We start from the raw sequence: 26,528 nt of genomic DNA on the forward strand, positions 1-26,528 counted from the left end.
GTGAATCGAAACATGAGATCATTTACTTTGCACATTCTGACAAATTTAACAGATCAAAAGAAGCTCCACACTCATGCATTAGCATGCCAGGTCTCTGCATGACTTGCAAATTTTTCTGTGAGCAAAAGTTTGTGAAATGTGATGCAGACAAGCTTTGCAATCTGTGTGTAAGCAGTGCTTTCCTGAAACAGCATCCTGGTTAACTACCACCTTGCACACATGGCGAAGTACATAAAGGTCTGTGTTTGTTTTCATCAAGAACACATTTCTACAGTGATTTCATCTAGTGTCCAAACATGCACGGACACCAGAAAGTGACAAAATCACTTCTGACCTGCATAAATAAATTCTTATTTACATTTACAAAAAGGAGTTTCCCAGTGAATCCACTTGAGTTGGAACTTGTGTCCTCGACTCAAGGCCATTTGAGTAGAGGACATAACAGCAAACTGTCATGGACAGCCTCAATCTTGTTAATTTTGCTCAATTATCCCTCTCTTAGGCTGGCCTCCCACTATCCTAACATATTTTGAATCTGGAATGCACACAAAAGAAACTTCACAGATATACTTCATTCTAATCTCAGACAGACTACAAGATTGGAAAAAAAGGTACATCACATACTACTGGATATAATCAAGATTACTGTGCCAGAGGGAGCAATCAGGGAGCAGTGCTTGTCCTCGTGTGATCTTGTGGGGATGTGGAAGTAAACAAAATGGAGACTGTGCTCAGTTTGCAGTGAGAAAAAAATAAAATCAAATGACTAAATAAGTCTGGATGACAAAATGGTTGGGGAGTTGTGAACAACACATGATGTTCATTCTTCAATGAGAACCTGAGGTGAGATTTAAACTATGATTTAATCTCTGTAGCTAACATTACTCTTTAGGGGCTAAAATAGTTCCCATCATTTGGCAACAGTTGCTCCAGGCAGTAGTGTGCTAATCGTACAAGCCTGGTTTTCACTCCTAAACATCAAACATGTTTGATAATAGCAAGGATATTTTTAATCAGGTTTAAGACTTGATCTTAAACCCTCTGAACAGACCAAGATTTCAGACTAGATTTAACTTCCAATTGTCTGGAGGGGTGTAACATGGGTAAATCAGCCCTCAACTCCTGTAGTGTGAGCCTGGTCTAAACCTGTCAGCCACATCGCACCTCCTTCAGGCTTCTGCCATCTTATGCCATTTTCCATTCATGTGAATGATGCCTTTAGTTAATTCCAGCAGCCTCAGCTACCCAACTCCAACATCTACCTGCTCCCCTGTTCCCCATTTTCCAGTCACTCCACAGTACTGATTTTTCCACATCGTGGGAAACAATTGTGTTTAAGGTTAAGGCTATTATCCAACAGGTAACAAGTTCAGTCCTCTGATTATCTACATGTGACAACAGGTGATGATAAAAATGTGTCTGATTTTTCAGCTCAGCTTAAAGGTTGGTTCCAGGTTCTGGTTTGATTGTTTTCAAAAAATGTATTTTTAATGTATTGAGTCATGGGCCAAAGAAGGTGAGAATGAGAAAATCACAAATGTTGCTCAGAAAAGCTGTAGGAAGGTACAGCATGAATGATGGGACGCACAGATAATAAGATTGTTGAAATGTCAAGTAAAAAACATCAGAATACAGAGGTGGAGACAATAAAAAATTATTTTAGGCATTTTTTGCATTTATTTTATATATTTTTTTCTGGCCTTTTTGTCTTTATTATAGTGCACAGTGGAGAGAGAGACAGGAAACGTGAAGAAGAGTGGGGGAAAGACATGCTGTAAATGGCCATGGGTCGGACTCAAACTTGATTGGTCTGATGGGACAGAAAAAGGAAACTATAACAACACTGCACAATTTTTAACACTTCAGGTTAAAAAACATCTGTAGGAACAGGAATGGCAGTACCAATAGCTATATTATTCATGACAGCCGTAACAAGATTTTTATTCATTAAAGAAAAGTGTTACGAGTATAGAATCTAAATTGTGAATGTGAATTTGCAGACATGTTTCAATTTTTTCTGCTTTTCAATCACTCAACACATTATGATAGAAGTAATGTTGCCGTCGAGTAAAACAAAACAAAAAACAAAAAAAAAACCCCACATAGAATACACCTGTGTTTTCTTGCTCAAAGCCTCTCGAGGAACCTTGCTACTTGTGTCACCTGCAATTTGTTTAAGGGATAGAAACATTATCAGTGAAGGTAAAGCGAGAGCAATTTCCGGGTCATGGAGGAGTAAGAATAGGAGAAAGAAGCATAAATTAGAAGAATGGAAATCACCCTTAGAGTGAATGAATGTAGAATAGAAAGATATAGAGGGAGACAGAGAGGGAGAGAGAAAGGGAGTAGATAATAAAAAGAAAAAAAAGCCAGCAGGACTGCAGGAATCCTGAGAGGATCTGTCAGCTCTTGTTGGCTTTGATTTTAATGGAAGCCAGCGCTCCCCTACCTCTAACCCATTTGGCCCTAATTCCAGCGCTGCTTTCCAAACTTTTTAAACTTTAATGGCCCCTTCTTAAGTGCCAGCTGCTGACAACATTGATTTGGCTTTAAGCCTTGCTGTCCTGCACGCCTTTATTTTCTCCTGCAAAATCGACAGAAACATCTATTTTCTGCCATCCTCCTCCTCCTCCTACTCATCCGATCCTCCTTCTATCCTCCCTTCATCCGCTCTTCTCTGTTCATTTGATGGTGTCAGTGGCCGGGAAAGCTTGTATGAGATGGGATGAAAAGGAATGCTATTTGGATAAGGTGTTCTTTTTTATATGTAGATTTTTTTTTTTTTTAACATTTTAAAAAAAAGACAGAGAGAGAGATGATATTTTTATGACACACAGTAGGAATGGCCTTTAGTGCTGCTGCCCAGTGTGAACACTGAGAAAGAAAAGACGCCATAGATAGATACTAAATGTTCAACGCTGAGTTGCTGCATTTGCAAAGTTCACATCGAAACAAAACAACATCCCATTGTGTCTTTTTCTCAGAGGGAGATTCAGAGATTCTAGACTGGTGACTGAATATTCAATAGTTTTAAACTTTCACCATTTGAAAACACTGCTATTTTACTTCAGAAAAGTTCCTCCACTTTTTTTTTGAAAACACAAACATCGCTCAAAAAAATTGTAACTGTAAAACCTATAAAAAACAAATGCTATTCAGTTCATTAGAGAAGAAAATTAACTGACGTGACATGCTGTGATATGAAAATGACAAGCATGTGAATCATGCAGGTCTAATCAATAAATTAGTACATGTTAATTTCCCTTTTTCAGACATGGGACATGGAACATTGCTGGCTTCATCAGTCCGTTAAAGCGACAGCAATCTGTCAGTCAGACAAAGGTCACTTTCACATTTATGTTCTTCATAGCCTCATTCAAACATAGCTCCCACATGCCAGAGAGAGACCCTGTAGGCAGGAGATTTGTCATTTACTCAAGATTAGACAACACACCAAATGATGGATAATGCATAATAATGCAATAACAGACTAAATCTAAACTAATAGCAGCTGATCAAAGTGTCCAAATAACTAACAGCTCCGTTCATCTCTGATTTCTTAAATGGTAAAAACTGAAAGCTGTGGGCTCAACCTAAGGAAGGCCACAAAATATCAAAATATTAAACTGCAGCTGATAAACTGTGACTCTGTGTGTGACAGCTCACCTGTCTGATGTAAAGACAAGTTGTCCAACAGAAAGCAGTCCAGTGGCTTGGACTGATCTGCTCCCTGTGTTCTCTTAGACAGAATTTATAATCCTAAGAATGTAATGTAGTTACTGGCGCTGTAATTGTTCCACACAGAAAATGCATACAACTCTCTCTTTGTGGATCATACTGCTGTCTGCTGTCAAGTATTTAATTAAGTCAGAGGAAATACTCCTAAACAGCTGGAAGCAACAAAGTTCAGCTCCTGTTAACATCTAAAAAAGGGTAAAAAAAAAGAAAAAAAAAGAGTTACATTTATTATTGATGGGTATCATTAATCTAAGTTGTGTCCGTTTCAATTGCAGTAGAGTTTTATTTTTATTGCCATTATTTTGTAGCATAATAGATTTGTAATTGATTAAATTGCCATTGAAAAAAAACTAAGTAAGAAAGGTATGCTGTGATTTTGTCAAACTGTGTATTAAGCCTCTCTGTGATGTTTTCCACCAGTATTGATGTTGAAATGTGGAAAAATCTCTCTCTAAATCACTTCACACAACTTGAAGTACTGTTACTCACACATTAACTGTATGAGTAACAGTACTTCAAGTCGTGTGAAGTGATTATACTGTATGCTCATACATTAATGTGATGAGGCAGTTCAGACTTACGCTGTGTGGAAAGTGATATGGAAATGCTACCAGGACCAGTCTAGAATGATTGCCAGCGCTACTTTTGTAGAAAAGTGACCCGGGTGTGCTTTCAGACACGATGCCGACACATTTAGTTGTGATCAGATTAATTGAAATGAGTGCATATCTGAAAGGGGCTATATAGTCCAGTGACGACAAATCATTATTTACTAGGAGCATGCTGAGCTGGATGACTTTAACAGTGAATAGCTGCAGGAGGTATGTGGGCTGTGAAAGCTATTTGTCAGTGTTACATTAAGGAACAAGGGGATATCAAAATTCCATATAAAATGCAGATGAAAATGTCACAGATTGTTATAATGTTGTTCATAAATAAACAAATTGCTGTAGAATTGACTCTTTCACCTTGTTGTCAACCACACCTTGAGGACAATCCACACATTGCATCACTGGGCATTACTGTCATAGAATGGCTTAGGCCATGGCATTACATTTAGAGAAGAGACAGCACAACCCTCAGGCATGGAGAGGGGAAATAAAATAGTGGAAAACAACGTGATGGTCTATATCTGGCTGAGCTGAGTATTCTTCAACCTGTATGCCAGTCTGTATTTGTTGGACTGATTTGTCTGCTTCTCTTTTTGTCTCTTCATGTCAGTTTTTCTCTCTACTTGGCTGATTGTCTCTGACCTCCTGTCTTCATAAGTTTAAAACAAGTTCCCTCAGAACTCCTACCTTTGCAAATCGTTCAATTGCATATATATACATTTTTTTTGGAAAGAAGGCAGCAATTGTCAGGACAATGATGTGCACTCAAAAGGTGAAAATACATGTAGATTCATAATGCACAAACAGTGTATCTTCGATTTTTTTTCTTATTTGTTTATTTTTTTGAATTTTAGAACTCAGCTATGTATCTATGAGTAAGTGAACAAAAGAGAGTGGTTATGAGGTAAAAGTTTGCAAAAGGCAAACTGTGGTCTAGGCTGTGTGGGAATATTGTTTTTCCTCAAATACAAGGATATGTCCTTGGTAGGATGAATCATTCCAAGTCCAGACAAGATTCCTTCCTAGCAGAACATGTGATGGAACAGTCTATGGAGTGCACAAGTGTGTGTCAATGAAAGGTCCTGTCTTCAGTTCCACATTAGAATTGTGGATGATTTACAAATGCCAAGGATCCTTGAAAACTCATCAAACTACTACATTTTTGGCAGAGTTTGAAGGATTCTAGACATTAGGCACAAGCGGTCCTTTGGCAGGATTCAGTGAAGTAGCATACAACCATTCAGGATCTGTCCTTGAGTTTGAGAAGCAGTTTATCTGTTGGCTCACCTCTGCTCCCCTCTTTTCAGGTCCACCCATAGGCTTTAGTCCCACCTTATTGAGGCATCTAATCTGGTTTTGTTTGACTTAACTGTGTCCATTTGTGCATTCTTTAGGTTAGAACCTACACCCATTGTGTTATGCCTATTTTGAGTGAATTAATTCATTTCTCAATGAAAACTGTGGCTGAGTGGACCGCTTTCTTTGTTACGCTCTCAACAAGCCAAACATTCCACAATGCATGCTGTACTTTAGTGTGTGTTTCTGCAGAGTGAGGTGAAGCAGGAAGTGTGTTTCCCTCCTGAGAAAAATGTTCACGTTGTTTGGTCAGATATGATTATGAGAAAGGTGAGAAGCAAAGTAATTTGAAACGCAAATGTATCACAGCAACACCAGATAGCACCTACTTTTATCTACTGTCAAACTTCCGGCGACCTATGACAGTGCTTTTTCTGGGTTGTCAGCGTTGTACTATATCATAGCTGTTAACCTGGGAATCCAAGCAAAGTGTTAAGGCAGTGTGAAATGGTTTTATGCTCAAATGTAATGGTTTTTAATAATAATATTAATAATCAAAGTCTCAGTAAAGGAAAAGCTGCATGCTATATATAGGTGACACTGTTAATGATTAGTTGCTAAATAATGACATTAAATGTTGCCAAGAAAAATGGATTTCTTCTTATTATGCTTATCAATAGGTTGGAAGATTGTCCCGACAAAGGGGACAATCTTTCCCAATCATCTGCAAATACCTTTTGAGAAATGTATGACATTTTACTACTTTTCATTCTAACAAAACTTCATAGCATTTTGCTATCAGGTAGAGGAGAGGTTTATTTCTTTTCTTCAGAGCAAAGCTTTCTCATAACTGAACCATGCTTGGTTATTGTGGTGATTCAGTCTGAGTGAATACAAAGACGTACACTAACGCATCCCTGAGTTATTGTATCTGCATGAGTAGGAGAAAAGTGCAGCTTCAAAATGTTCTGTTAAGGAATCTGTTTGGATATCAGATGATGTAATTTGGTGTGCCGGAGTCCCTCAAGGAAAACAGAAAGCGAGAATGAACCATAAAGATAGGATTGTGCCTATTTTTACATGAAGGTAATTAGTCTGGGGTGCAATCACATCTTCTCAACCCTGCCCCTATAAAGAGATCATATTCTAATGGTTATATTCTTTTCAAGTGTGACCTTGCTCCTTTCAATATTTGGATAACCCGAGCCTTTCTGAATACATTTACACATGCTGATAAGGGTTTCCTTGGCATTTAGAAAGCTGTACCTTACTGAAAACAGGGTTTTCTTTCTGTACATTTGGCTGGCAAATGTTGCAGTAAAAGGGTGAAAAGGTTGAGAAACAGTGCACCACAAATCTTTCATTTTCTCAAGCCTTTCATGGCATCAAGCTTTGCTAAAGGCCCACACCACAACCCTTGTTACACTCTGCTTCATGCTAATGTTCGCCATCAATAGGGAGACATCTATTTATGCAGGGATGACAGAGGGAGAGAGGGGAAAGACAGAAACAGAGGGAGATAATGGATGAACAAAGACCAGAAAGAGACAAAAGAACACATGAAACAGAGGGAGAGAGGGAGAGGGAGAGAGAAAGAAAGAGATGACAGAAAAGAGGTAAAATTATAATTCCCCTCCCCCTTCCTTGTGAAGTGACAGCTACAGTGATGTATAACCCTGGCAGTGGAAAGTTAATTAGATAGGCTGGGTTATTGAGAGATGAAGGACTGAGAGGCTGAGAAGGAGAGGAGGGAGGAGGAATGAGGAAGGAGGAGAAGACGTAGAAAAAGAAAGTTACACAAAAAACAAGAGAAGAAGAGAAAGGAGGAGTAGGTCACAGGGAAGGTGAGGAATGAGACAAGAGGAGAGCATGAAAGAGGAGTAGAAAGGTAATAAGAGAGAGAAAATGAGAGACACAGTGAGGAGTAAAGTGTTACAGGCCTGGGAAGTTTAAATACGAAGCAGAGGGCTTTCTTAAAGTTTTTTTTCCCTTTAATGTTTTCAATAAATATTTTCAATTCAACTGTAAAGTCATAAACCATAAAAATATGATAGACAAAAATGCCACAATGTGAGAAGAAGACTTGCGGATAGCGTCAAAAACACGTGTACACCAATGCAAAAGTCTCAGTCAGTTACTCTCATATTGGCACCACTTGCGCTCGGTTCAAGGACAAACTTGAACATGTCCTGTGCACTGCTGAGCTGGTGATTGGATGTCTGTCCTCCGTCAGCGAAGTGCATGACTTAGACCAAAAGAACAAGATAAAAACAAATGCCATCGAAGCTGCAGACTCAGGCAACTATCTGTCCTCAAAAATGATTCATTGATTCAGTACTCACTCACTGGAACCGAGACTATCCTTGAGATTTTGGTATTTCTGGACTCTATGTAACCCCACACAGAACTCTTTGTAATCTTGCTTGTCACACAGCCTGCGGGTGTCAAGGGGGGGATTCTTCAAATACGTAATTTGTGCTTTCACTTCAAAACCATCCATCCATCTGTCCAGACTGTAAACTGTTTATCAGGTGCAGGTTTTCAGGGTTAGATGGAGGCCATCAATGTACCCCAGGACTGACACACAACATGCAAAAATGACAAACTCTCAAATTATAATATGTGTGCTTTCTCAAATCTAGTAATTTTATTCCTTTTGCGCCTCTTTGAGCATCTATGATAGGTGGCGAGTATTTCTGGCTGGAGATGGAGTAAACTGGCTGTTCTAGGTAGCTAATTTCTGCATTTACTTTCAGTCAAACTCAAGCCCAGAAATCAGGGAGCGAGTTACCCAAACATATGCGATTCGCATGTTATTTTGTGCAACTCCTCATTTCTCTGAATCTCTATATTGAAAGACAATGCAATGATCCATATAGTCACTACAATAATGGGAACTATGCCAGGTTAAAATAAACTGCAACGGTCCTTTAAGTATTTTCTCTGCAGGGACAAGTTTTCCAGTTAGCTGGACATGTAATTATGTGCAATATAATGCTATAATCGCTAAAAATAGTATAGGCAGTGTAGCAGAGACACTCATGTCATTGTGCAGTTAAAAAGTTGACTACTTTGTGTTTTTCACACTTCATTAAACATTATGGAATTCTGCACAGTGAGACAGACCTACATAGGAAGACATTTATCACTCTAGTAATAACTGTCCAGACAAACACATGAAACTGTTGGCAAAACAGATTTTCATTAATTTGCTTTTATTATGTCTTTTTTTTATAGCATGACTGCCAAAAAATGCACCACTTCTCTAAACCCTGTATACATCATCCACAGCTCCAGTTCAGCATATTGCACGTATTTAATATTTATTTGGAAAATTCATCCTCTATTGTATTCTCAAATATCTCCCTTATTATTTTATCACATATGCTAGAGCTGTCCCAAAATTTTGGTGACCTCTTTGTGCTTCATTTAAGTCAGACTTTCCATTATCTGGTTATGTGGATGAAGTTGTGTACTTTGTACAAGTACGGAAATGAGAAGGAAGAATAAGTTGGTTAGAAAAGAAGAGCAAGAAGAAGAACAACAAATAGAAAAAGAGAGGTGGCAGAAGAGAGGAAATGAGAAACAGAGTTGAGCATCCAGCTTTTAATGTTAGTGTCTGTAATGTGGGTGTGTGTGTGTGTTGTGGGAATGCTGGTGTATATTGCACCTTGTATAAGAACGTGAAAGTGTGTGCATTTGTGATAGAGAGGAGTTTGTGAGTGTGACTGACAATGACAGTGAGTGCAACGAAAGGGGGGGTCATTCTTCTGTTAATTACTAAGTTAATGACACACTATGCTCCAGCGGACATGCAATATGGCAGGCTGACACACACATATACACACACACACACACACACACAGACACACATATGGATAATAGCTAAGTCTGCTTCGGTGCTCACGCAGTGTGGCAGGCTGCTATGCAAAGAGTTTGACAGTGAGATAGCAGGCTAACAATGACACACATACAAACACACACAGCAATAACTGACAGGGAACCTCATCAAACCAGCTTTAATGAAGTCACTTCTCCCAAATAGAAGAGGGGAAGAAAGGAGTGATGAGAAGAGGAGGGGAGAAAAGGAGGACAAGGTCGCCTGGATTGATGACGCTCATTAGCCTAATAAGGTACTTTAATGAAGTGGGCCCAACATTATAGAAGAGCCACAGAGTCTAAAGACCACACACACACCAACAGAAACATCCAACTAGTGTTGCTAGTTTGTTTTGTCCTTTGTATTTACACATGAGCATCGCTATTGTTGTCAGCTTCTCACTCCTTTTCACAAATATCCAACACACTAAAACATAACAATTAATGAATTCATACAGATGATCTCACATATAAAAACGCACCCAAAAATAGCAATAAAAGTATAAGTATACACACTCACCTCTCCTTCTGACGACTGCAACAAGAGGTCTTTCCTACAGGATGCTGTGAAGTCACCCACTCCAGCATTGATCTCCACCCCTCTGGGGGCCTCCAGCGTCAGGGTCCGAGTCGGGGATTCCAGCCTGAGAACCATAAACACACTCTGGTCATGCTGGTAACAGTGGAAACAGGGGAAAAACACACCTGTGCAGACATGCAATCAGAATAAGGACAGGTTGGTTTAAGTCAGACCGATAGTATATTACTGCTGGATCAATAATACGTTGAGTGTAATCAAGGTTCTCAATCTTCAAGCAGCTCAGTCAAACGCAACAGCAGGTGCACCGGTAAAGAAATATCTTCCAATACACTTGAATTACATAAAATAAATCACTGAAATACATAATGGTTGTTGAAATCACAAGTTGAAGTTGAAGAATGAATTGTTAAGTGTTATTTTCTTCCATATTACCTTGTGCGTTTTGAACTTGAGACAAGAGATCAACATTTCAGCCTTTATTTCCAGGTATTTACATCTGGATCTGTTACACAACTTAGAAGACAGCAATATTTGTAATGGAGCAACAAATTTTTAGGTTAGCAAAATAATTGGATGAGATAGACTTAAAACAGATTAAAGTGAATAAGACTTAATATTTAGCTGCAAATCCTTTGCTTGCAATAACTGCATCGATCCTGTGACCCATTGAGATCACCAGACTTTTGCATTCTTTTTTTTGTGATGTTTTTCCAGGCTTTCATTGGAGCCTCTTTCAGTTGTTTGTTTTGGCGGGTTACTGCCTTCAGTCTCCTCTTTAGCAGGTAAAATGCAGCTCTATAGGGTTGAAGTCTGGAGATTGCCTTGGCCAATCTAAAACCTTCCACTTCTTGTCCCTGATGAACTCCTTTGTTGTTCTGGCAGTGTGTTTTGGGTCATTATCTTGCTGCACAACGAAGGATCTCCCAATCAGTTTGGTTGCATTTTTCTTTAAATTGGCAGAAAATGTTTCTGTGGATTCTGAGTTCACTTTGCTGCTGTCATCATGCCTTACATCATCAGTGAAGATTAATGAGCCCATCCCAGAAGAAGCCATGCAAGCCCAAGCCATGACATTACCTCCCCACTGTGTTTCACACATGAGCTTGTATGTTTGGGATCATCTTTCTCCAAACTTTGGCCTTTCCATCACTTTGGTAATGGTTCATCTTTGTCTCATCAGTCCATAAAACCTTGTCCCAGAATTTTTGAAGCTCATCTCTGTACTTTTTGGCATATTCCAGCCTGGCCTTCCTATTCTTCTTGCTAAAAAGTGGTTTTCATCTTCTGGTATAGCCTCAGTACTTTTGTTCATGAAGTCTTCTGTGAACCGCAGATTGTGATCCCTTCACTCCTGCCCTCTGGAGGTTGTTGCTGATGTCACTAAAAGTTGTTTTAGGGTCTTTCTTTACAGCTCTCACAATGTTGTTAACTGCTGCTGTTTTTCTTGGTCTATCTATTTGACATCCGTTACTTAATACACCAGTGTTTTTTCTTCTTCTTCAGGACATTCCAAATGGTTGTACTAGCTATGGCCAATGTCTGTGCAATGCCTCTGCTGGATTTCCCATCTTCTCTCAGCTTCACAATTTCTTGTTATTCACTCATAGACAGCTCCCTGGGTTTTGTGTTGGTTACACTTCTAACTATAGATGCAGTCTGCACAGGCAAAAGCCAAATCTGAAACAATGAGCACAATTTATTGTGGGAATAATCAATGTAATCAGGGCAACAAAACACACCTGTCAGTCACATGTTCCATTACTTTTGCTTAAGTTGTGTATCAGATCCAGATGTAAATATATGGAAATAAAAGCTGAAATGTTGATGTCTTGTCTCATATTCATTGCTTGATGTCAAACCTAAATGTTTTCATTCTACAGCAAAAAATAAAGGAATTGGCTTCAGTGTTCCAATACTTTTGGAGCGGAGTGTTTGTATTATTGTTCCTTTCAACACGGACAGGCTTGCAAACTAAGGGTATTAATGGTGTGGTACTGCCAGCAGCATGGGTCCATACTGTATTATTTGTCCCATTTAGAGTTCTAAGGCACTGGCAAGCTGGTGAGTACTGTCTTTCTCACAATTTGGTAAGTGTCGTTGAAACTGAATTCAAGAAGCTGGGGAGGAATAGCAGATCCACTCAACTTTTACATATCACACAGAAGTATCACATAGATTTCAAGGGTCTAAGAATCTAGAAAAAAACAGAATTATACTTTCAATGATGTTTACTACACCTAATATCATATCAAAGAGGTACATACTGTACTTACCTCAGAGTAAAACATTCATTTGAAGGCTTTTTTTCATTTTACTGTATTTTACTGTGTTGTCACTCATTCCTTTTTGTCTTTGAGAAAACTTGTATGAATGAATATAAACATTGCAGAACCGTTCTACTGTACTGCTCACAAATGCTCTGGCCATGATTGGCATCACTCTCCTAAGGGCCAGTAGCAAAGTCTGTGACTCAAAGTTGAGAACAATATGAGATGATTAAACAGTTTGGTGGTGTTAGATAAGCACAGTGCTCCACTCAAGGGCATGTTGGCAAGTGAAATTAAATAAAGAACGCCTTCAGCAAAGCAGACAGAACTGCAATTTATGAAGTGGTAGTATGACTAATTAAACAGCACGCTCACAACAGAGATCAAACTGGAAAAATGTTTTGCTATCAGGGCAGTTTTCCAGACATGCATTGCCAAAGGGCACTCCAGAAGGCTAGTTTTCCCAATCCGTGCTGAGCTAAAGGCTAGAAAAACTGACATGCATCCTGTTTGTAGCAGGAAAACCGAGACATAAAGAAGGATCAATGCCTTGGTGGTTATATCAAGCGACCTCTGCTAATGTCCTTCACTAAACTAGAGTCTCCCAGATGGAGAAAGGTGTATAAACTCCTCACAATACTTTGCTAAGGGAATAATTCCACATTTAAGGATTTCAATCTGAATAAGTAAACTATTAGCAGACAGAAAAAAGCTCCCTTGGCACTGGGTTCCCATGTTTGGTTGCACCCGAGTAATGAACATTTAGAAGATATTCCTGCTTCAACATTGCCCCTTTCCTGTTATTAGGTTCATTTTGAGAGTGTTTCTGCTTTATGAGGTGGTTGTTTTACTCTACACCAAAAATGGTTCACCTTGAGAGGTGATTCAGTTAAATGTGGCTTCCTAAAATGCATCTTTATGGAGGAAATAAACCATCAACTAATTAAATGAATTCCACTCATTTCAAATGCAGATTCATTGGATTTTAGACATTTTCTTTACTAAGTGAGGACAGACTGAAGTAAAGCAGATCACTCGCATCAAGATAATGACACTTGACTTAAGAAAATACTTCAAGCAGGCTGGTTTGCATTAGAATTCAATAATTCCACTTCAATTTGCTACTCTTATTTTCCAGAAAGTGGGAGATCATGAGTGTCATTCAGACTAAATGACTTACAGTGTGCTGTGTGGTGAAATGGCAGAAAATGTCATTGCTTGACAATGCTTCCTTCTTGGTTTTACTTTATCTGGCCTTTACTGACATGTAAAACCTCTCTAGATTTGATTCTCAACTTCTTTAATGTGACAGTTTATTAAAAACTTTAAAAATGAAACCAATTCTTCTGTCAGCAGTCTGTCGCAGCTCCTTCGCAGAGGTAACTGAGGTATTTATTCTGGGTTGAAGGTAAAGGTATTGGAGGTGCTGGAGGAGTCGTGAGGTGGATTAAAGCTGATGGAAGGTTTGCTGCTGTGCAGTGTTGAGCATCCAAGTGATATAATAAGTGTTGGAAGCAGACACTTCACAGTGGGCCTGACTTATTGATCAGTAAAAAACAGAGTGTATGCGGCTGCAGTCAGAGGTTAAGAAAAGGAGAATCAAAGAGAGAGACAGGAACAAAACTGGATGATCGACAGACAGATAGAAGGTGATATACAAGGTGGACTTGCATGTGCAATGGAGGGCGAGAGACAGATAGACACATAGAGAGAAACCGAGAGCGAAAAGAAAACTTGCTGGCTTCGTCAACGGCATTGATATGTGGATCTTTGGCTCTTCTGACAGCTGAGGCAATTACAGAGCAGGTTTCAGCTGCACGCTGAAACCTGCTCTGATGGACAATCACACACATACATACAGACTATCTATCCCCCTATGTCTCTCTTCCCTCTCTCTCCTTCTCAGCATCGCACTCTGTTAGCTTTCACCTCCGTTTTAACTGGCTTGTCTATTTTCTGCAAAACATGCCACCTTTTCTTTTTCTTTCTTCTGGGCTTTCCTTATTTTAAACTGCCCATATAGAGACATAGCATATCTGTACAAAATGTCTGCACGTCAGCTATTCAGTTACACAATTTGACCACCACAAACTATTTTTTAGGCTTGTTTGGCTTTTGACACTAAAGGAAAAATGTAATCCAAGCAGCATGAGAAAAAAAAGTAGCAGAGGAGGAGTGTCTGAGTGGAAAATGCTGTAAAATGTTTTATAATATGTTCAGTTCTTGAACAAGAATCACGTCTGTCACTGTCAGTACCTGGCAATGAAAAAACCTTAAAAAAAGCCACTCTGTGATGCATTATTTTAGGTATGACCAGGATGGATGGGTTTCATAATAAAATTGGCGTGAACATCGATTACAAGCTGAAAAATTGGGTTTGAGATTTCATACAAGTTTCAACTTGATTAACCTTGGATAATTTATGTAATAGAGGATAGTCTGGAGGCCAGTTATTCCTTGAACGATGATGTCCTTAATTATGAATGTGTCTTGTGTTTGTGTATTTGAGTTATCAGCATTCTCATATCGACCTCGGAAATACTTCTTAAGTGTTGAATTTGAGGAAAATAATGCCTTAAGCCTTTTAAAAAGAATGGATGGCCCTTGAAGAGGTTTTTTTCGGGAGTATGCCTCAGCTCTTTTTCACTCTCATAAGTCAGGAATCAGTAATGACGAAAAGCTTGTAATAGAAATCCATATTACCCTTATAGCAGTTTTAAAATAAATGATATCTGTCATTGGTGATACGATTGACCTTTATAAAAAGTTTAGCCACACTACTAGATAGACAGTGTTGGATCTGATCACTGTTTTGGTGCAGACTGAAACATCTCACCTATGGGATACATTTCCATGAGGTTTTGTGCAGACATTCATTGTCCCCTGTGGATGAACTGCAAAGACTCTGGTCATCTCCTCAAGCTTCATCATGAGATTGACAGTTTCAAAGCTGAGTAACACATCTTCATACCTTTTGGTTGGACTGCCATAAATATGGTACAGACATTCACGTCTCTTTTAGGATGATATGTACTAACATTGGTGTTCCACTAATATTTTCCTGTAGCAGCGTCAACTGTTATACCTAAAAGAAAAATCATTTAACACCACTGACTCTCCCATTAGCTTTATATATATTGTATAATTAACAAATGGCAGCATGTTAAAATGCTAAATGATGAATTTAGTGAAAAACATACCTGCAAGACATGCAGCATGTTAACTCATATTGATTCAGAGAGCTGTTAGCATGACCGAAAAATGTGAACATTGCAATACATAAAAATGGAGACAGCTTGTCTAGTGTTATGTACCTTCTCTTTTGCTTTGTGAAAACATTTATTTAGTTTTACTAATATGCTCTTACTACTTTGACTTACTACTTTAATTTGACTTTTTAGGAAACTTAAAAATAATTTGCTATCAGAAACAAGTTGCTTGAGGGAAGACTGTCTGAGGATTCAACAACTGATAATTGCTTGTTAAACCCATGAAGCCAAGGCCATTTTTGTAAATGTCCACCTCAAGGAACACCCCCAAATTTAGTTGGTAACGGCTTTAGAAGTGTAAGGCCAAAATCAACAACCTTCATCTCTATGAATAATAGATCTTTTGAGGTCTTATTGGCTCTGTTATGACACCAGATTTGAAGAAGCTCTTAACTGTACTTAACAAAAACTGCAAATTGAAGAGTAAATAGCCTCTTTTTAACAATGAGTAGATAAACCCTGACATTTATGAATTCATAACTTTATAAATTCTAAACTGCAACTTCCAAATTTGACACAACAGAAATGAAGCCCGACAACAGTGGAACAAGGTGGACTTGCCATGCTCTGCAACCCTCTAAAAATGATGGCAGGTTGAATTTCAATAACAGATACAGCATGGTGCTGGTACAGAGACCTGTAGTGTGGAGAGGGTTAATCGAGATATTTTTGCATTTTTATTCTGCAGGCACACATCCTCAGTTTGAAGCACACAGTCTGAGTCATTCAGTGACATGCCTATACAAACACATGCATAATACACATACAGGCACATAAAGTTTCTGGTCAGGCCCCTGCGTGACTGTCTTTTTTCATGGTGCAGATAGCAGGAGGCGTCTGCAGCTAAGCTCTTATCTTTGCAATTCATTATTATTAGAGAAAACTGTCTCTCCTCCCTCTCTGCTCCCAATTCTTGGATTATTCCTCCCTTTCTCTCTCTCTCGCCCCGATCTGCTTTGACCTTCAGTGACAAGGCCGTTTTATACAGAGTCCATATTTGTCCACCCTGACAAGATAAGCAGGACAGAAATACATCAACATGAAATGGTTTTTATCTTAATGCATTTTGGGGGGAAAAAATAGAAAGTGAGGGTGGATGGGGGCCTTAGATATTAAAAAAGAAGACAAATTACAAAGGAGAATATTTGCAGTGCTTTTGAAGAAATATAACGTCTCAGATGTCTGACAGAAATATAAATGAGGAGTTTTATACAAGCAACAATCCCATTTGTTAACAATTTGAAACTTAGTGTGATGCATAACAACAACTTTGTTCGCTATGCAGTGAACATATTTCTAATTTCCAATAAGTTCTAATCGGTAGTGCCTCCCCCTTCTGACAGTGAGAGTAATTCAACAAACACTGCTGATGCTTTCTAAGTGTTTGCTCTTGGTTGCTGTTTTCATTACCTGAATTGCAGCCACAGCTGTAGCCTCCTCTATTTCTGCTGCTCCTCTCTTCACCTCTGGCAAACCAATCATTGGCGGCTCGTGTAAAACATTACCACTGGCAAACTATAAACTGACAACTGGTATAAAACTGAACGTGTAAAATTTTAAAAAACTAACAGTTTAGATTGACTACATGGAAAATACAAGCCCCATAGCAGGAACTTAATGCATCACAAGTAAACCTTTCATTAATGTGTTTCAAATATTCAACTACATTTTTTGTTTTTAACGACAGTCTCAAACTTCCTTGGCATGAAGGACACCAAATATCTGGAGAGATATTTTGCCATTCTTCAGACATTTTCTTTCAGATGCTCTTTGCTGGAAGAGTTTCGTCACACTTCCCCTCCTCGTTAAATTATCCCACATATTTTTCAAGTCAGGTGACTTCATGGTCATGGATTTTGGCAGTGTGTTTTGGATCGTTATCATACTGGAACGTTTCTCTTCTGCCAAGCTTTTGTAAACTGGGAGCCTTGTCAGCCAGTATTTTCTTTTTCATATCCACAGCCATTTATTGTGCCATCTATAAATGCCATCTCTCCAACACCTTGTACACTAATGCAGCACCATATAATCACACCCCCACCCTCCATGCTCCACTGCAGGGACTATGCATTCGCTGTGGTCGTCCCAACCAGATTCATGCCAAAGTACTGGACCCCACCTGAACAAATGCATCTTTTCTAATCTGACCAAAATCTGTGCTCTCTATATTCATGTAATTTCTTTTCATGCATTTTGTGAAAAAAAAAAAGAAAAAAAGAGAAGGTTTTATCTTGTTTAGTGCTGAAGAGCAAGCAAGTGTTGTTTTCTCAAATGTCATTTATAGAGGTTTGTGGTTGTGTTATGTACTGTCTGAGCTGTAACAGGAACTGCAGTTTTCATTAATAATCACTGTACCAAGCCTGAAGCACATTCCTGTCAGTTTTTCAGAGATTGACTGTAAAAGTAGCACCGTGTCTGTGGCATCAATTTAGGATGACAGCCTTCATGTCTCTGATTAATAGTTCTTCACCAATCTTCCCATATCCTTTTCCATCTTTATGAAGTCACACAATAGGATTTTTAAATTCTTCTTAAAATCCTTATTCATATGGAGCCATAATGCAGTAATTAGACAGTCAGACAGCGCCAGTAGGTCCTAAAGGGTTCTGGTATTCACAGGTTATTTTAAAACCCTGTTCATGCAGTTCGGCTAATTGGAAATCACTGCTGTACTCAGTGGTGTTTCAGTGATCACAAGTGTATCAACTTCTGTTTCACTGAGTTTCTACACTGAGGCCTGTATTTTCAATACAGTCTTTCTAAAGTGTCTGTTTTGCAATATAGCGTTTAAAAATGGACTCTTATTGGAGAAGAAATGGCTGAAAAAGCATTTAAGGTCAGATTGCAGAGCTCAATTAATTTTTTTGCACAGCCGACAAATAACTGTCAATTAGTGACAATAAGTGGTCCAGAGAGTCCATTGTCTCACTTCTGTTTTTGCAAAAGTGCCTCTCATTACTCCTTACACTGAGACCTCCACTATTTATGCAGAGAAAAAACAAATAGTAGAGTAGGATTAAGTTTTAGCCTTAAGACAGTAAAATAGTGGCAAATGAAAGGTTTAGGTATATTAAACATCACATCAGGAGGTAAGTTGAAACAATAAATAATCACAGGACCATTAACAAGGGCTCCATTCTGTGTCCCACTAAGTGGTATATATGAGTATATAAGTAGTATATACTTATATATATATATATATATATATATATATATATATATATATATATATATATATATATATATATATATATATATATATATAAATAAAAAAAATTCTCACTTTTGGTTTGTTGTACCAAAAACAAACTATTTAATTTTGGGCTTGAAGGTAGTGATTTTATAAACTGGCCTTGCCTCAATTATGAGTGAAGTGTTTTAGAGAAATTCTGACCATTGAAATAACTTGCTTTAAGCCAAAAATCACATTTTCTCTGCGAGTGCACAGGGGGAATATTTAAGTTATCTTGAGAGCACATAGTTTTTAAGTATAAAAAAGACAAATACAAAACATGCATTCATTTGTGGATGAACATTGACTAGATGGATTTTCTCTCAGGATCATAGATTCAACAAGCTTCCTCCCAGCTCTGAGATGAAACTGCATTTCAAGGGAAATGACTTCATTTGATGTATTTTTGAAAGTAGTGTGGGAAGTTGTGCGGAAAATGTTAAAGTTTGGGATTTTTAGTGAGATTTATACTTCCCAGGAGACTTGGCTGACATTCATCCTGCCCTTTTCCTCGTCAGAACTATTGAAGGCCACACCACCTTATCGCCACCTTGCCATTTGGGATGCAAACCTTTAACCTTTTCACGCTAAATGCTCCATCATCTGCCTCAGTGCCTCTGTCGCTGTCGTCCAACCCCACCCAAGAAGCACTTTAAAAACTTTTTACATTTTAAAAAGGGCTGCGGAGTGATGCATTGAAACGAGACCGAAGCAAGGGAAAGCATCAGTCTTTGACTTTTAGAGAGTTAAATCGAGACAGAATGCAGAAACATGGCATTTCTACAGCGTCTCGACTTCTGCAGCGAGCCGGTGCCTGGGTGAGGGAGGGTGATGCGGTGTGTTTAAATCGCCCCATGAATCCTGCAGGTGTGGAGGAAAAAAAAGAGAAAAAGCGAAAGCCTTGGGCTGTTTTAAAAAGTTATAAAAGTCCCCACTGAGTTACTGAGGTGGGACAGGAGAAAGTCAAGGTACGTTAGACATTTGTCTTTGTGGAAAGAATGTGTGTGTATGTCTGTGTGCGAGAGAAAGAACAAGAAATACAATTTTGTGTGCAAGTATACAGTATGTGTGTGTACATGTTTTTGTGTGCAGGCAGTTGGTGCTAATGAGGAGGTTGCCTCATTAAAACAAAAAGGGGCTACTTTAAAGAATCTAAAATATAAAACATATTCTGTTTTGTTGAATACTTTTTTGTTTACTACATAATTCTGTATGCATTCTTTCATAGTTTTGACGTCTTCAGTATTAATCTACAATGTAGAAAATAATTAAAATAGATAAAAAAAAACATTGAATGAGAAGGTGTGTCCAAACTTTTGACTGGTACTATATGCGTCCAAAGATTTAACTCTGGATGGCAGCTTACCCTATCAGATAGTATCTTCAGCAGAAGTCACTTATACATGGCAAAAGTTTGTGCAGCTTTCTTTTTATAATGTTCAATTTCCCAACGCACCGTCTGACAAATCCTTGGGTTAGTCCTGAAAATGATTTTCAGAGGCTCTTGCTGTCCTCCTCGCTGTGAAATGTAGCTGAGGAAATGGCTAATGGCAGAGTGCACAGGGAGAAAAAATGTCAAGCAATTTCATGCCTTTGTGCTTCTGATGGGGTGCCAAGCTGATAATTTAATCAGTAGTGAAAGACTAGCTTCACTCCTCCACAACTTCAGCCATCCCACCCATTGTTCATTGACTTATTTTTGCGAGAAAAGAGACGGAGTTGGAGGCAGAAATTTAAATAAAAAAAAGAAAGGGAGTAAAAGAAAGAGAGGGGGAGGCAGAGAATGGATAGAAAGAATGGATAGGTGATGGGAAAAAATGAAAAGGTTAATGTCATGTAAATGTGACAACGTTGTGTCTGGTCCAGTGATTAATACATTTTACTCATCCAACTGAGCTGCACTTCTGATCACATATTAATCATACATACACTAACAGTCAAAAGTTTGGACACACCATCTCATTAACGTTTTTTTTTTCTTTATTTTCATGACTATTTACATTGTAGATTCTCACTGAAGTCATCGAAATTATGAACGAACACATATGGAATTATACAGTAAACAAAAAAGTGTGAAATAAGTCAAAACATGTTTTATATTTTAGATTCTTCAAAATAGCCACTCTTTGCTTTGATGACTGCTTTGCAAACCCTTGGCATTCTCTCACTAAGCTTCATGAGATAGTCACCTGAAATGGTTTTCATTTCACAGGTGTGCCTTGCTGCTGAGGATAAGTTCATCAGTGCCACCAGCCTCAGAAGTCGCAAGTTAACAGCACCTCAGATTAGAGCCCAGATAAATGCCACACAGAGTTCTAGTAGCAGACACATCTCTACATCAACTGTTCAGAGGAGACTGAACCAATCAGGCTTTTATGGTCAAATAGCTGCTAAGAAACCATTACTAAGGAAAATCAACAAGCAGAAGAGATTTGTTTGTGCCAAGAAACACAAGAAATGGACACTAGACCAGTGGAAATCTGTGCTTTGTTCTGATGAGTCCAAATTTGAGATCTTTGGTTCAACCCGCCGTGTCTTTGTGCGACGCAGAAAAGGTGAACGGATGGTTTCTTCATGATGGTTCCCACCGTGAAGCATGGAGAAGGAGATGTGATGGTGTGGGGGTGCTTTGCTGGTGACACTGTTGGGGATTTATTCCAAATTGAAGGCACCCTGAACCAGCATGGCTACCACAGCATCCTGCAGTGACATGCCATCTATCTGGTTGTTGTTTAGTTGGACCATCATTTATTTTTCAACAGGACAATGACCCCAAACACTCCTCCAGGCTGTGTAGGGGCTATTTGACCAAGAAGGAGAGTGATGGAGTGCTGCGTCAGATGACCTGGCCTCCACAGTCACCTGATCTAAACCCAATCCAGATGGTTTGGGATGAGATGGACCACAGAGTGAAGGCTAAAGGACCAACAAGTGCTAAGTATCTCTGGGAACTCCTTCAAGACTGTTGGAAAACCATTTCAGGTGACTACCTCATGAAGCTCATCCAGAGAATGACAAGAGTGTGTAAAGCAGTAATCAAAGTAAAGGGTGGCTATTTTGAAGAATTTAAAATATAGAACATTTTGATTTATTTTACATTTTTTAGTTTACTACATAATTCCATAAGTGTTCCTTCATAGTTTTGATGCCTTCAGTGAAAATCTACAATGTAAATAGTCATGAAAATAAAGGAAAATCATTAAAAGATAACTTTTGACTGGTAGTGTGTATATATATATATATATATATATATATATATATATATATATATATATATACATACATGTGTGTGTGTGTGTGTGTGTATAAAATGTGTTTTTGTTTACTTTGTGCTTAATCTTGGATATAAAGCCTGTAAAAAAAAAAAAAAAAAAAAAGAGTGGGAGAATCTATGCTCTGGTTGTTACCATTGTGTCGGTATTTCAAACTGAGTCAGACAGAAAAAAAAACACATCTGAGGAGAGAAACATTAGAGTTCCTCACAAAGGCAATGAAAAGATTACAGTGCATTTAGTGTCTGTAATGTGTGTTGTCTTTACCCATCTGCAGTTCAATTCTACTCTAAGGCAACATGGCATTTTTGATAATGTGATAAGGACTAGGCAGACTGCAGAAAGCTGAAAAACAAACTTTATTCATCTCTAAGAAGTCAGTTATAATTGAATAGTTGGAAGACTTTGAAGTTGCTTCATGTCCTCCCACTTCATATTCTTCATATGTTGTATTTCATAACGTTGTCATCTTAGCTTTCTATGTTGTCACTCTGCTCTGCTGCCTTTCAGTGCAAACATCTATTGCATATCTTCTCTTCCAGAGGCTTCTTCCAGTTTGTTCAAGTTTTTTCCTTCTTTTTTGAGGAATTTATCCTGAGATGAATTGAGAGTCAAATTCACAGGGTGTCGTAAAATATACAGATTGTAAAGCCCTGAGGCAAAATTTGAAATTTATGATATTGGGATTAAAAAAATGAATTGACAAACTACATATTTAGTTTATTTTTAGATAAAAATGGATAAATACCACCCCTGCTGCAAATAGAGATAAAAAATTTCTTCAAATGTTAATGCACTGTTGTTGTGTATTTCATAAATGTAAAGAAAAAATAGAAGCACGTATTAGAGTGGCTCAGTTGTTTATGTGATCAATCAAGTTGGCAGGCTTGATCATCGGTGTGACACTGGAATATGACATCATCTAAAGAGGCCTTAGTCCCTCATGACATTAATGACATTGGTAGCCTTGTAATTCAATATGCCTTGTAAATGTTATTCTCTATTTCCTAAAGATTTGAGGAAACTTTAATTATTCCTGTGGAGAAGTTGGGGATTTGCTGCAGCATACAGAAAGATATGAGAATACTGAAGAACTGATAGTTCGATAAGTAATTGCCACAGCAGAACACACTGGGATTACGGCAACAGATATAAAATAAGATGACAAGGCGTCCTCACAGAGAGATTTACAGGTTTGAGGTGTATCTGCAAATGTGCGACTTTAGCAGTTCACATTATTGGTTATATAGATGAAAGAACATATGTCGGGAAACGAGACTGTGAATGTCACGGTGTTCTCATAAAAACTGACAAAGTGCCCGTGGGAAGGGCATGTAAACTCGCTGTTCCAATTTAATATACAGAAATGACTGCTTTGACTGCATTTGGTGCTTATAATAAGAATGCACCTTGTGGCACAAAGTGTGCATTTTTCCATTTTATCAGATGCGCTAACCAGAGGGTAATGACGTACTGAATAAATTCCAGCATTGGTAATATAAACAGGGCTCCAGACTAATTTTTGTTTAACATTGGTTGCGTAATGCATCTTATATTTTGCATTTTGGTGCACGTTTTTGTGCCATTAGACTATGGCGTGTTGTAAGAAAGAGGATGCTATGACACACTATGATCTCTAGGAGGTTTATTCTGACAATTAAAAATGACAAAGACAAACCACCACGTAATAAGCTGCTCCTCTACACAGGAGAATAGTACAAAAGGGCTGAGCATGTACATGGACGGTAGACGTGGAGCTAGCAGATGGGATTACCGATGGGTTTATTACTGACTGGTTAACAGGGCATTATAAATTACTGTGCGCTGCTGGGCCACCTCTCTCAAATAAAACAATCTGCTGACCCCTTCCCAAAACCAAAATGACCTGACAAACCACATGAGTTTTGCTCAGACAAGATGTTGAAAAAATTACCTGGACGTAATAACACCTATAAAGTGCATGAAGAATATGAAAACATTCAAAAAGACATGCTTTGAAATTAGAATTAGAAAGTCACTATTATCTCTAAAAGTGTGAACGTCAGTGGCACAGTCATACCAGCCACAAACTGGTCAAAGCGCAGGGCAGAGTAATGCAGTCTAACGGAGCAGCCAGCAGGTGCTCACAGTCGATCACCAATCTACAGTCTAACGCAGAATGTGGGTGGACAAAAATCTAATGCTACACACACATACACACACACGCACACACACACACAGAGAGAGAGATAGAGAGAGAGAGAGAGAGAGAGACACAGACCTGCTAAATGTCAGGCACACTATAACGTCAAATGAAAATGTTTAGTTTCTCCTGCCAGATTTTTGGTTGCACTCTGGAGCCCAATTTATCATCACTTGGAAGCACAAACTGTAGATAAATGTAATGAGCATAGGGTAAGATGTACAGAATGCAAGTTACATGCTCCTACGTGAGAGTGTTTTCGACATGAATTCTTTAAGATTATATAAGATAAGATGAGATGAAACCGTATAAATTCTAATTGAAATTCTTGTACATTCTAGTACAATTATTCCCTTGTCCATAGCCTAGAATACACCAAGATTTCACTTCCTTTTGGTGCCAATTAGTGTCTAAAATTCAAACAAATTAATAAATGAGTGAATGAATGAATGGAATCCAAATTTCTATCTTTGTTTCCTTTACAAAGTGCAAAAATGCTTACAGTAGTCAGTGATTTCACTATAAACAAGAAAGTTAATGCTCAAATACATTTGTGGCATGTTATTTTTAGTGACTGTAAAGATAGCACAACCGCCATTTGAGAAAAAAAAAGTTTTAAGCCTGCTGAGTGCTGGAATGAATGGATTTGACTGCAATGTTTTTGAACATTTAAATTGATAAATCTGTGATTTTATTTTTTTTAGGGTAAGTGGTTAGAGGCAGACATTTAACAAGTGAATAAGAACTGTGTATCCACAAAGTCAAACTTATTTTACATCTTTTAAACATTGTTCAGGGAGCTGGGTTTAATCTTTACTTCAGAGCTTTTACTTTGGTGAATATCAGTGGAAAGCTGCATCATTCATACAGATGTTGCTCAGATCTGATCAATATCATGACTAATTCACAGAGCCTAAGCCTAAAGGAAAAAAAAACAGTCACATTCCTGAAACATGCAGACTAACTGAGAGAAGGACGGAAGGAAAAGCAGCAGTGAGTAGATACATAGATAATATAGTTCATATCCTCCCCCTAGTGGACAGAGAGTGGAGACATCAAGGAGAAATTCTTGAGTCAGGAGAGCGAGCGCAGGGATAGAGAGGAGGGAAAAGAGAAAGAAAGTGCTTTAAAGAGGAGAAACACAAGCCTGAACAACAACAATCATAAGATCAACTCTGTGCTTTTCCTCATTTCTCTGCCTCATTTCCTGCCCTCCTACTGTCATCCTATCAGTGTGTCTTCCACCTCCTGGCTGGATTCTGGCTGTGCTCACTCTTTCTCAGATGAAAATATACAAACAAAGAAGTCCTGGTAGTGAAAATGCAACACCTTCCCACTCTATATCTTCCTCTTATTTTACCTGTTTTCTTCATTCAGCTGCTATATTTGACTGGAGGTATTTTTCTACTGCTTTCCATTTCACTGTTTCTCTTCAGCTCTCTCTCCCTCTAGTCTCATCCCTCCAAAAACATGCCCTTTAGCAAGGTGAGCTGAATATTAACTTTAGCGGATTTCTTGAATTGGGTAATAAAATCCGCTAATAAAGTGGAATATTTTCGCACAGATTGCCAGCACAATTATAGCGCGACATCATGGAGGCCAAAGAGCGTCTATCAATCAACAGCTGGAAACACACCTCCAGCGTTTTCCTCCACTCATCAGTAACTGGACTTTCTTTAATTTAAAAATCTGGACTCAAGTCACTGTTAGAAATAATGTAGTTTTTTTTAAAAAAAAAAAAATTTAATTCATCAATTAACTACATTTTCACACAAAACTGTCCAAACTTTGTTCAAAATTGTTTCAATTCAAATGTAATAGTTTCATTTCATATCATTTCTAAGTAATTAGATTTCATTGAAAGTCATTTTCAAAATGGCAGAGAAACTAAATATTTATAATCTAATTACACACAAAAAAAAATTGCAGGGACACAAAAGTCTAGACTTTTAAAGGAGCCCTTGAAAGTCTGTGACTATACTATTGTCATGGAGCAGCAGGTACAAAACTATGTAGTATTCCAGGGGAAGAGGTTAATTAATACAACAAGTTATTACCAATGAAAAGCCCTCCAGCCTGTTTTAATTCTAGCTCTACTAACTTTACAGCTGCAGGAGGGATAGTCACTTTTTTGAGTCCCAAGGCTCTTGTCTTTTCAAGAAAAAGCACAGCTAAACTACTAAAACAGTTAATTGTCTAACACATGTATAAGCAGTCACATAACACATCATAAAAAAAGGG

At 38.3% G+C, this 26,528-nt stretch overlaps 1 protein-coding gene across 2 annotated transcripts in view; it reads right to left on the minus strand.

The window, feature by feature from the left end:
• The window catches only part of LOC111574999 (zeta-sarcoglycan), a 356,768-nt gene that overhangs the window by 14,339 nt on the left and 315,901 nt on the right, over positions 1-26,528 (minus strand). For both annotated transcript variants that reach the window (XM_055010305.1, XM_055010306.1), the window contains one exon: positions 10,045-10,168. In XM_055010305.1, coding sequence (XP_054866280.1) covers positions 10,045-10,168 — 124 coding nt within the window. The remainder of the gene's footprint in view (positions 1-10,044; positions 10,169-26,528) is intronic.

Source organism: Amphiprion ocellaris, chromosome 4 (genome assembly GCF_022539595.1).
Source record: "Amphiprion ocellaris isolate individual 3 ecotype Okinawa chromosome 4, ASM2253959v1, whole genome shotgun sequence".
NCBI classification, from domain to species: domain Eukaryota; kingdom Metazoa; phylum Chordata; class Actinopteri; family Pomacentridae; genus Amphiprion; species Amphiprion ocellaris.